General features: G+C 40.7%; 1 protein-coding gene across 1 annotated transcript; it reads left to right on the forward strand.

Moving 5' to 3' along the window:
* Window positions 1–2,232: 2,232 nt before the first annotated feature.
* Window positions 2,233–9,125, forward strand: npas4l (neuronal PAS domain protein 4 like). Its single transcript, XM_015002313.2, has 8 exons — window positions 2,233–2,747; window positions 4,409–4,572; window positions 5,256–5,401; window positions 5,485–5,584; window positions 6,556–6,811; window positions 7,185–7,294; window positions 7,396–7,531; window positions 7,615–9,125. The coding sequence occupies exons 1-8, from the start codon at window positions 2,647–2,649 to the stop codon at window positions 8,831–8,833; spliced, it is 2,232 nt and encodes a 743-aa protein (XP_014857799.2). The 5' UTR covers window positions 2,233–2,646; the 3' UTR covers window positions 8,834–9,125.
* The last annotated feature ends 3,694 nt before the right edge of the window (window positions 9,126–12,819 follow it).

Here is a 12,819-nt window from a genome sequence, read left to right on the forward strand (position 1 = left end):
CAATTCCTCATTTATCTTATTTTGAGAGTAAATATACAATCTGACCTCTGACTGTGTTGGAAGTATATTTAACTTTTTCCAGACTGAATTAGTGTCTGAAATCTTTGAGCGTTTCTCTTTCAGAACCTGTTTCAAGACTCTCAAACTGTAGTTGTTCCATTAACTCGGTTTTGCGACATTAACCAGTTTTAATTTGGAGTTACTGGAAAAAAGTGTGACACCCAGTACTACCAACCAGTGGTAAGCATCAGCTTCTTTCCCCACCGCATGATATGACCACGATAAAGACACACATCAACTGACGGGTTGATAATGAAGACCTGCCAATGCAATTATTTGTTAATGTGATTATTGACATGTATTACTGACACCAGTGTTTGGAGTAATTGCAGCTAAGCGATGGGCTTTTAAAACAAGCACCGACAGAAAAATAACAGATACGGCAAAAGAGACACTAATACAGCAAGATGTGCACAATAAAACAAATCTAAATGTTTTAGATTTAGATTTGTTATCACAGTTGCTCACAATCTGTGCTTCCAAAGACCCGAGCCTCTTCATCCCATTATTCCTTTGTGTAGTTGGAAAAAAAAAGACATTAAAAAAAACCAAACAAACAACAATTTCAGGAGTATCCTGGTTTCTGCTCTCTAATAACATTATGTTGAGACTCATCCCAATGCAGACTACACATTTTAACTCATTCACATGTCTAATCATGCTTTCCATGTTTGAAATTAATTAATTTTAATTAAAAACCTGTCTCTGAAGTTCTTGTTGCTGGGTTAAGATACAGCAGACATTCAGAGACTTGGTGCTTCAATCATTAACGATTACAAATATACTCCTGAAACTGCTGTCTTTTTTTAAAATGTCTTTTTTTCCCCCAAACTTTTTGTATTTTTTCTTTTTTTTTTGTGCCAACAGAAGATCCCCACAGCTTCCTGCAGGAAAACATCTCTCTCCAGTCCCCGTTTTGCTCCCGGATGAATGCAGCTCTTGTTTTCCAGCAGCAAACAAGATGCTGTAAAGCTGAGAAAGCCTGACCTTTTCTGTCCCATGCTGTACGGTCAGAAGCATTAATAAATCATGTTGCCTGTAAAGAGTTGCAGCAGCTTACATCAGGGGTGATTCTTGTAAGAATTGAGGCCCTGAGTGCGCTCCAACACACAATAATAATAACTTTTTATCACGTAACCTTAACTATCTAAAAGTCATGATTACATTAACTTAGAAAATGGCAAAATTATTAAACTACTGGAACTATAAAATGTTATTCGGCTTCATTTGTCGGCAGCTTAATTTTCAGTATTTACTTTGCACAACAAATTTATTTCCTCTAGAGCTGATATGCAACATAATTTACAGGGGGGGGGGGGGGGAGATTGTTGCAATGACTTTCTAAAATACTAATAACTTTAACTATTTGTTTATTATGTTTGATTGCTCCTGTCACCCCCTGAAACTATCCCACCCTGGGCAGTGAGCCATGTTGACCAAATAAAAATCAGCCACTGCTTTGTGGATTCTTAACAATATAGTTTAACAACAATATTGGTTATATCATTTTGATTTTCTTTGATGCGTTTTTATTTAACTCATTCTTGTCTCATTTAACACTAAGAATCTTAAAAAGAAAGTATTATGGAAGAGTTTTAGACGACTTGCAAAATGCAGAAACCTTTAGAGTCGATCATGTTGCAAGTTTCTTTCTCTTTTTTCGCTATTTTAAGGAATCTTGTGAAGCATAGCTATCCTATAGCAGTTACAGAGTGAACTGAGTAATTATTCTATATTTTCACAGTGCAGATTATCCTTCTGAATGTCTTAAATGATTAGACTAATACTTATTGCATACAATGTTTTCTGAAAAATGTGACAAATTCAAACTGTTGTGTGTACTGGACCCTGCTGCAAGCTTCACATATAACCAAAGAATCCCTAAAATCACAACTGTGCTTACATAAGCAAACTTACTGGTTATTTGAAGCAAAGTAAATCTCCTCAATTCAAAGTCTTAGTCAACAAAACGTGTGCAGACGCTAGACTCTTTAATTGCATCTCCTTCATCAAAAGTGTGTAAAATTGAGTCATTCATGCAGGTTCTGAGTGGGAAATCACTTCCAGCCCGAATTATCCAGGGTCTGGTTGAGTGTTTGGACCTAAATAAAGCTTAGAGGACAGAGAAAAGTCTTCATAGATTAACATTTAAAACTATCAGGGGCCGCTGATTGTTTGGAGATCTTAAGCACTTTAAAAATCAAACAGTTTATTTTTTTTTTGTCTTATTTCATAATGACGCTTCACATCCCTGCTGAACCGACTCCCACGTCCAGACCGGCGGGTTATTATTAGGAGTCGTTAAACTAAATATAACTGGCTTCGGTCGGCTGTCATCGCGTCACAACAAGTGAGATTATCCCGCGGAGTTTTCTCTGAGAGGTGTCGGGTTTGGTTTGAGGGGGGCTATAAAAGGAGGGGCGGCAGCAAGTGGCTGGCACTCATCACCCAGAGACCGCGGAGGCTTGAGATGCGAAGAGGCTCAAACAGCTGTCTGCCTTCAACCGCATGAAAAGTTAAGGCTTTCCTTTCCAAGGAAGAGGAAACATCTTGGATGCGCTGCACTCTCAGGTCTTAATCGCCACAATGGCTCTTTGGTGCGACGCCTGCAAAAGTCCCGTCAGCTCTCCGTGCACATCCCACCATCCGCCCGGAGACCAGCGCCGCTCCGCCTGCAGGAGGTTCAGGTCAGTTCTTCTTCTCTGATCGGTGCTCAAGCGGGGGTGCGTGTGCCTCTGGTGGTACAGGTTACATTACAGGTTAATTGAATGTTGTGGTTGTTGATTCTTTCTTAGCTTACTGGAACTGAATCATTTAACCAAACGGTGGCTTTTATCACATATTTTTGTGTTACAATCACAAATATAGTTATATTTCAACTTCATCCCCTCAGTATGTTGTATTGCTCGTTCAGCTCTCTTCTTCCACCCGTTTGCTGCGTCTCCCTGCACGTTTTGTGGCAATATGAGCAGGATTTCTTCTGTTTTTCTTCCAACAGCAGCTTTCTTCTTGCCACTCCTACAAAAAGATTTATGAAGCAAACAAGTAGTAGTTGTCAACAGATTTTTTTCCACCTGAGCTGTGGGTCTCTGTTGCACCTCCAGAGTTACCATGGGCCTTCTCTGATTAATGTGTTTACTTGTCAGTCGGTATTTTAACCTAACAATGCTCCAAGTGTCAACTGTGTTAAATTGTGTTTTATTTAGTGGTATCAAAGAAAAGGGGGTTGATTATACGCAGGCCACACTTTTCAATTTTGTTTTGTTTTTTTAAAAAACGCTTTTGAAAACTACATAATACATTTTATGCTAAATAATTAATAAATTCATTTTGTTGTTTCTTCGTACCAAATCTCAATAAAGAACAATTAAAGTAGTCACTTAATCAAAACTGGCAGTTTTTATTGAGTGGTTTGTAAAAACCCAACTTCAATCCAATTACTTCTTGTCGTCTAGCAACTGAGTAATTATTCTCTCTTTTTTTTGACCGATGTCTAGCAATTCTGTGACTTTTCCTCATATTGAAAATTGTCTCTTTATAATCAGATGCCGTCCTGTTTGTGAGCCAGGTGCATTTAATTCTTATTTTGGTTTGAAGGGTTTCTGCACAGTCTGAGCTGGTTTCTGGTAAATGAAAGAAAGAAAAAAAAAAGAAGTGAAATAATTGGAGCAACTTAAATTTTCATTTGCACACCTTCCCACTTTTCCTGTATGTTTGCTGGTTGGGATTAATGCATTTTATTGTTATGACATTTTATGGGCTGTTGAGACACAAGGTGGAGAAAAATGTGCTTCAGCCTCAGTGATGCTCTCAAAACTCATCCAATAATTTATCCCCCCTTTTTTTTTAATTCCTGAGCCCTATTTATAAACACGTCTTGACTGAATTTAATATTAATATCTGATCATGCTTGGATACAGAGTGATCTCACTCTCCTTTTGTGGCACTTTCTGTGTGGTGTGACGTGGGGTGCTCCCGCTCCAAGGACACCCACTTTATAAGGCAATGAAGGGAGAATGAGGAGCCCGGCCGCCCCTCCTTTCCTGTGTGCGTGACGCCCACGCCTGGAGCCCCGGCAGCTATAAAAACTCAAGGCTCTGTGAGGATGGACCCAAACAGACTCTGATCATGCAGACTAAGTGCATGGAGAGCCCTCATCGCTCTACTCAGCCTCTCCTGTCAGCCGTTTCCATAGGAACTCTTCATATTCAAAGTGGGCTTTAGCTCAGACGAGGCCAAATCTGTGTTTTGTTTTGAAGTGAACAGAATGAAACCAGATTAGCTTTTTTGAGAATTTTGTAGAGTTTTAGGTCACAGCTCTCACACCAGCAATCATGGTCTCCCACAGGTCCACCAAAGGAGCCTCCAAAGCCCGGAGAGACCACATCAACCATGAAATCAGGAATATGCGCTCTCTGCTCCCCATCAGCCAGGAGGACCAGGAGCGCCTGTCGTACCTTCACTCCATGGCCGCCATCTGCACCTACATCCGCAAATCTGTCCTCTTCCAGGGTGAGTTCTGCAAACTTATCGTAAGTTAAATTTACTCTTTACTTGGGTAACTGGGGGGCAGGGGGGCATTGCTTTTATGCGTATTTCTACTACGCTGTACTTTTTGCTTTTTCTTGAGTGAGTATATTGAGTGTTGATACTCTATGTGAATGAGTAACTTCACTGAATGAAAAACAAGCTTGTTTTAACAACAACAAAAATCACCAGACACACAACTGCAGTTTTTGATAAAGTTTAATAACTTTTTAATGAAAAATTAATTTGTAAAAAGGTATATTTTGCTGGATGTTATTTTGTAATTCTGTTATTTTATATTTATTATTTTCATTTATTTTGGCCTTACCAAAAAATTCCACATGTCTAACATTTTGGTCCATCTGATGATGTAATTTTTTAAATATTAAATTATTGATTTATTTATTTATTTTTAAATCAGTTTCTCAGTACTTTAGCAACCAAATAAGTTTTCACTTTTTACTTTTACTTGATTCAAAATGATGTAGTGCTACTCTTACTGCATATTTTTTTCAACACCGAATTTAGATGCATTCTGCATTACAGAGAGGATTATGAAGCTCAGTTTAAAAGTGTCATATGAACAACATCAAGAACATGGCAGCTGTGACAATCTGCAGAGACAGAGGCGGTGAAACAAAGGCTGAACTCGTCCTTTCAACCTGCAGGGCTCCCGGCTGGGGAACGGTCCCGGAGCGCTCTGCAGTACGAGGCCTTCCTGGACGCTCTGCACGGATTCATCCTCGTCACCACGGCTCAAGGCAGACTGGTTTACGTGTCGGAAAATGTGGCTGAATACCTCGGTCTGTCCATGGTGAGCGTTGAAGCCTCACGTTTAGTCGTTTTGCTTCTTAATAGACTTTGATCTGTTAATGTAACCCTGTGTTGCTTTTCCAGGTAGATGTTCTACAAGGAGACACAATCTATGACTTAGTGGAACGATCTGATGTGGATGTTATTCGCTCCAACCTCGACACGGAAAGCAGCTTATTTTCAGGTAAGAATAAATTCCTTTATTTATAGTTTTAAGCTTAAAAGTAAACCAAATTCTTCAGCAATCAGACTGTACTGTCCACATTTATTGGGAATCCCGATGAAGACGAATACAGTATTGTATCGCAGCAATTCTAAAAGAAGGACCACACGTTTATTTTACACAAATAAAATATGCAATTAAAAGAAAATAAAAATATTTTAAACCAACTCAGCAGTTGGGAAATAATAGGTGTTGTTAAATAATCTGCAGTCAGTTTAAAGTAATCTGGATTTGGTTGCACATTTTGAAATAAAGCTGGTCTTAGATACTCCAGATGCACAACAGAAATGATAAAAATCTTACCAGAGAAGTGTTTTGTATGATTGTATGTGGAAAAATATTCCATTTAGAAGTAAAAGACGTGTAGCTGTAGAGCCAGAAGACCCAAAAATGACCAATTTCAGTTTATAACTTCACCAGATTTTCTTATTTGACAAGATTTCAAATAAAACTCCAATAAGTTTTCCAGGGAATTTGGAAGAGAGACAGGCACACAGCATCCCACCTGGAGCGTTTTTCTGCTTAATCTCAAGTCTCCTCTGATGGAAACAAAGTTCCAGATTAAATCTCAGTACAGAGATTTGTTGAGCAGAAAATGCTTTTTTTTTCTTTCTGCCTGGCATGTAGGTAGTGTTTAATTTTTGTTATGGAGACCTGAAGATTGCACTCTGTGCTGCAGTGAGCATTGGAGATTTTCTTCACCTTTCCTGCAACCCCAAAAAGATAAATGCCAGTTCTGGTTCTGCCTTGTGGCTAATATGGGCCTCTGTTTAATGTCTTATTTATAAGCAACAGAAACTCATAGATTATTAATTGGACGTTCCCAGAAACTCCGGTCAACCTAAAGAAGTAAAGTGTGGGTGTTTTTGTTGTGGTTGTAAAGTTTCAGCATCCATGAAGACTAAATTTCCATTTTGCTTTATCTTTCTCAGAGAGGAGCTTCGTGTGTTGCATGCTGGCCTCCAAGGCCTTTAAGCTCCAGTTTGGAAGCTGCTGCTCCATGCTGATCAGAGGAAACTTCCGGTTCTTCCCTCAGCCCTCGTCTGCAGCCGCCCCCACCATCCAGCCTTTGTTTGTGGCCCTCTGCACCCCAACGGTGAATCGCCTGACCGGCGCCGACTCTCACTTCTGCCACAGCTTCAGCAGCACTCACAGGCTGGACATGGGCTTCACTCAGCTCTCAGACAGGTGAACCCAAACCCCACAGCTTAGGCTACGTTCACACAGGAAGTCTTTATGCGTTATTCTGATTGTTTTGCTGAAATATAATTTTTCTCACATGGTCAGGGAGCTAAGTAAACCCGACCGCAGTCAGATTATACAAATGGTTTCCGTCTCCTAACGTTGAGGTCACGCAGCATTGCATTGTTTACAGAGGTATACATGCAGTTGTTTATGGATCGATTTTTATAGATCCATAAACTGCAGTGAAAAAGCCATTTGTAGTTCATTTTTGGGGAAAACAGTGGATTTATATCACATTTTCCTGTTGTGTTTTCATATCCTTAGGCCAGGATCGCTGTCTGTGGTTTCTGATTGTTATTTATTTTTATTTTCTTAGTGTTTTATACTATTTGGGGTATTCAAGGGAGGAAATGATCAACCGATCATGGTACAGCCTCTTGCATCCTGAAGATCTGCCACTGGCTGCAACTTCTCATAAAAGTTTAAGTAAGTATTTTTTTATATTTTTAAAGCTAGTGGCCAGGTTTTTATTGGTGAATAACTTGTTTCTATCCTTTATAATAAGCATAATTGCCTTTTTTCTCCAGTGCAGGCAGAAGAGGGCTTCCAGGTGGAGATGATCCTGAGGCTCCAGAGCACAGATCTGTCATGGACCTGGATCTATATCCGAGCTAACAAGGACCCAGAGTGCCAGAGCATCAGCTGCACTAACTACATCATCAGGTGTGATGAGGCTCTCAGGCAACCCCGACCTGACAGCGTTTCACTTTTAAAAGTCTCTTAACACATCTTTTTTAATCTCACAGCGAAACCGAGGCCAAGTTTTTGCAGAAGAAAATCAGCAGTGCCGCCTTCAAGCCGCCGTCTGTGCCAAATTACCTCTACTTTGCTCCGGAGGTGCCTCAGAGTCGGAGCGTCAGCGCTAAATGTTTTAAAAGGCGGAGGATGTGTGGCAGCCAGAGTGAGGAGCTTGGAACCAGAACAAGAAGGGAATCTGAGGAAGACATTTACTGTGCGTTTTGCCCGTCCTCCCAGGGTAACGGCTCTCCTGTTTCCCTGGGTGAGAGCCCCGCCCTGTTCACCCCTCCCTACAGCCCGGCCTCATCCAGCTCCACTCTGCAGCCGGAGGAGCTGAGCTCTGACCTCCTGATGGATGTTCATGCATGTGAAGATCAGCTGCCAACCTCTCCTGACGCCTCTCCCTCTTACTACTCCTACCAGGACACGAGACTCGCCTGTCACCATTCACCTGCTGACTCTTTACTCACAGCCGCTGACCAAGTCTTTGAACACAGAGACTTTGACCTGTTCACCGGCAGCTCCCCGCACTCCTCCTCGTCCTCATCTTCATCTCCAAACTATGATTTCCAGGCTTGTCCGGCTGACGCTCGATTGGTTCCAGACTGTTTCTTTGTGTCAGAAAGATGCGAGAGCCAAGGGGAGAGCGCGTCCCTGCATCCGGACGACTTCAACCTTCTGGACGATCCACAAGGGGGCAGTCTGGTTCAGCTTCATCAGGTGCCCCAACAAGAACTTCTCATGCATTCCAGCATTCTGACTCCCACCCAGTCTCCGGTAGAGGCAGAGACGAACCTCTATGACGAGAGGGAGCAGGCGGCCATCAGCATCCTGGCCCAGCAGATCTCCTCTCTTGCCAGCAGCTTCAACCTACACCGCGGCCTGAATCCTCTACAAAACACGGCGCTGGCAGCCAACGCTGACTGGCTCCAAGGCTCCCCTCTTCCTTCAGCCCCTCTCCCAAAGCAGGAGCAGGTCTATGATGACTGTACGCTGGACAGCATCCTCAAAGACCTGAACGTGGTCTCGAGGACAAGTAGTCCGTCCAGTCCTGACGTTGTTTCCTGCAGCTACCAGCAGGGCCTCGTTTCAGGGGAGCCGGTCAGCACAGGCAGCTTCACCTTATATCCCTTCAATGTGCAGCTGGGAAACCAAGGCAGAAACACTGGGTTGCATCAACTCAACCACTACATGCAGAGGAGCCTCCAGCAAGGTAAACTTTCCTAAAGCATACAATATTGTTGCTGTGAAGAAAAATATTTACCCCCTTACAGATTCCCATTTTGTCAATTCAAATGGATTTTTCAAATTACCGTTTTGAGGTGACGATTTAAATTATGTATCCAAAACAACCTGACCGTACATGGAAATATTGCTGCCTCTTAAACCAAAAAAGAAATGACTGTGGAGAAATTTTTAATCTCTCTGTATTGAGAATTGGTAGCTGTGTTTCAATTACAAATGTGGGCAAAACTTTGTCAATATTCCACTAATGTCAAAAAAGAAAAAAAAAACACAATTGTGCAACTGCTGTGTTACCATTAAATAAGAAACACATTTAAAATCAAGCATGAATAAGTTTGTTCACACGATAAGTCATTAAAAAACATTTTTTTTTAATGCAAATAAATTGTTTCCACTGAACTCATTAAAGTTCAGTGGAACTTTCTAGAAAATTATTATTCTAGAAATAATTTTGACTGACAACAATTCCTGGTTCACCACTATTCCATGTTTTCTTCATTTTCGGCTCTTGTAAAGCCTTATAAAAATTTCTGTAATATTTTCCACTCCAGGCCTGCATTATATTGTCAATTAAATTACTTCTTGTCCAGAAGTGAAACTGAACCAAAACAATGCTTTTTAACATAAAGTCTCTCTGATTTAGATTTTATCATAATAAACAAAATTATCATGTGATGTTTACCAATGTCTGATATTAAAATTCAGATGATATGAAACATCTAGGTGCGACAAAAAAGCAAAAAATAGATCTGTAAGAGGGTAAATATCAGCTATGTATATACAGAACTAATTTCCACTCTCTGTACCGTTTGTCTCCCTGCAGATGGACTTGCTGAGGAGAACTTGTACTAAAATAAGTCTGTGACTTACCGTGCTAACACCCGTATGACATATTGTCAGGGCAACCCTCCTACGACGGACTCAAAAAGAGTGAAAAATGGACGTCAGCGCTTAGATGCTGTTTGCTTTACCAAAATAAACCGAGATAAATTGTCCTGTTCTGTCAGCTCTGTCGTAACTCCTCCAAGCACTGCTGCCGGATGTGTTTATGTTTTGCTGATGTCTTTTATTCTTAGAAAAAAGTAAAGGTACTTTAATAATACTTCTGACAGGAGTTACACACTGAAATCGAGGTATATTTTTCATTTAATACTAAGTGACCACAGTTTACTATTGAGCACTTTATCAAAGTCACCGACCGAAGAATTTCATAACAGAGGAGATAGAAACTGGTACCTTGATTTAACCAGGATAAGCTTTAACACATTAATCATCCCTTTCAGTGAAGAACCAGCTATTGCTACTTTCCAGGTGCCTTAAAACTGGTCATAAAGATGTAGTTTGTTAGACCGATGTTTGTTTTTTTGATGCAAAAGTGACTTAATGTTTTCATGCTGTCAGGGATGCAGGTAAACCAGCAGCAGCAGGACAGATTTAATGATTGTAAATACAGCTTCTACCTCAGTGGAAAAGCTCGACACATTCCAAGTTTGTATTTATTCTGTTTTACCGTCTTCTATTTATCGACAGTTTAATGCTTATTCTGTGTATATTTCTTTTTTTCTCCCATGGTACTGGATCCCTGTACGTTTTTCTGTTCAGAGATGGAAATAAATCACATGGAAAACACATTGATAGTTTTTCTCTCTATTGTTTTCATGAAATTTAATCAATTATTCTTGTAAACATGATGAAATACTTCAACACAACAGTGCTAATCCAATAGGAATTTTAGCAAGAGTAAAACCAATATGTTATTCTCACAAAAAAAGCTTCAGTTGGTGGAGCTTTTGTGGCTAAGAAATCCCAACTTACACACAATTAACAAGAAAACAATAAAAGTGTTCACTGCGAGTTATGTAAAAATGTTCATCCTGCTTTAATCCTTCCTTTGGTCTCTGCTGATTCCTGTGGGAGCAGCACATGTTGCCTCTCCAGCTGCTAAAATCGACTTCTTTTGGGGGCAAAATGAATGTATGTAGACAACAACATCGGTAGCCTACAGGCTACTTGTTAAGCTTTAAGGTGATGTATTGATATAAGCTAGTCATTCTTTAACTAACATTACCTGCATCCAACAGCTTTAACTCAACTCAGTGAGTCGGTTAGTTTGGGGGGGGGATATTGTGAAAAGTTCTTTGCGTTCTTTGGCAGCTGGTTTACCAGCAGCAAACCAGGTACGTTACACAGGTGTGATTCTAACACATCTGTGTAGCTCTGCTCAGCAGCAGCAGGTCTCCTTCACTGCCGCACAGGTGTAAACCCAGCGCGAGTCGTAGCGCTCATGTTGCGTTTAAAGGCGGCTCGGAAAAACAGGTTACGACATGTTAACAACGAATTAAACAGTTTTAACTGCTGCTAAAAGTGACAGAGGACACAGATATGGGAAGTACAGAAGCCTCTACTGTATCAAATTGACAGAGGAATAACAGAGAGTTGACCATTCTAAGGTAAAAACCGAGCATTCATGTTTTTTTTTTCAACCATCCCCCCCTCCTCCACCACCTCTGGGTTACTGAAAGAACAATTTCAGCGTTAACTGATGACCCAACTTCAATAATTTTCAGAAACAAGTATTGAGTGCACAAGCTTGAATTTATAGTGGATTTTCTCAACTCCATGCAGGCTCAAATATACACACACGATACACTCAGAATAATATTTGAATGAATGTCTCTTAGGAAGCTGCATCTCAACCAAACTATTTTTCCACTAGCAAGTTTCTGGCAATTGTGGCTGGACATTTTGACCGATGATTTTAGCAGACTTGGCAGCAGTAAATGTTTATTTTGATTGGATGGGTCAGGGTCATGCTAAGGTTTAATGCTAATAATGAAGTGGCTGATATGAAGTTTGAATATTAATTCTTATACTCATTGACGTTGCATAATGAGGCTATACTACTACCAGCAAAACGGGATCACAAAATGATGCTACTGTCAACATGCATAATAGTTTGTACTTTATTCTTGGGTTACAAAACCACAACCTGATGCCTCCAAACGTTTTTGTTCACTGTCACAAAGTAGCTCCATCTTTGTTTTTTCTGACCATAAATTAAGGAAATGAATGAGAGAATTAAGGAGACAATATTTAGATAACGGAATTATTTTTTCTCACTTTTCTTCTTCCATAATTATCCAGTCCCAGAAAAGTCTAATTCTACTCTACTTTTAGACTGTGAGGAAACCCAGAATGCTTCCTCTGGATAGTCAGGATCAGATTGGTATGGCTCCTCTGCCTCGGATAGATTTTTACATCTTCTAGCTGGTCACATAAATTGTTCACAGAGGGATCAATCCAAGGTTGACCACATCTGGAAAAAATCAATGCATGCATGGATGAATATTTAGATTAGTGACCCGACTGAACGCTGAGGCGAGTGATAGATTGCTGCAGGCTCCAATGAGATGCAGCACCACAGGAACACCTGGTTCATATGCATGAATGAAGAGCAAAAAGCCTCGTAGCATGAGACGTGCTGAAGGTCAAAGCACCCACCAGATGGCGCTATAGCTCCAACTGGCTCTAGGTCAGACACTACGTGACAATAACATAATTCAAACGAGGCTGAAATGAAGCGCATTCTGTGTGTGTGTGTGTGTGAGTGTGTGTGTGTGTATGTGTGTGTGTGGGTGTGTGTGTGTGTGTGTGTGTGTGTGTGGGGGTGTGTGTGTGTGTGTGTGTGTGTGTGTGTCCATTCATAGGAAGGAGTCCAGATGCCTATAGTTATCCATGGAGACCTAATTAGAAGTGATGTCTCTTGAAGGGTACAATGGCATATAAAGTTCCTAACAAGTTCCCACATCTGCTGTGCTTCGGTCTTCCTGCTTCTGTCAGCGTTACCTGCAACAATAATGATTTCCCACAGGCACAGTTTCACTGAGGTTGTGCCCACACCAAGCGAAAAAAAAAAAAAAGTCACCTTTTTTGCTGAACTGACCCTCAATTCAGCCTTCCTTAACAGA

The sequence above is a fragment of the Poecilia mexicana genome, unplaced genomic scaffold (genome assembly GCF_051168715.1).
Source record: "Poecilia mexicana isolate PSO_F unplaced genomic scaffold, ASM5116871v1 scaffold_15, whole genome shotgun sequence".
NCBI lineage: Eukaryota > Metazoa > Chordata > Actinopteri > Cyprinodontiformes > Poeciliidae > Poecilia > Poecilia mexicana.

Bases quoted from the DNA above. Each gene is read 5' to 3' on its own strand.
- npas4l (XM_015002313.2), top strand. From the start codon at position 2,647: ATGGCTCTTTGGTGCGACGCCTGCAAAAGTCCCGTCAGCTCTCCGTGC. The intron at 5,402-5,484 runs GTGAGCGTTGAA...TTGCTTTTCCAG, and splicing joins AATACCTCGGTCTGTCCATG to GTAGATGTTCTACAAGGAGA. The intron at 5,585-6,555 runs GTAAGAATAAAT...TATCTTTCTCAG, and splicing joins GGAAAGCAGCTTATTTTCAG to AGAGGAGCTTCGTGTGTTGC.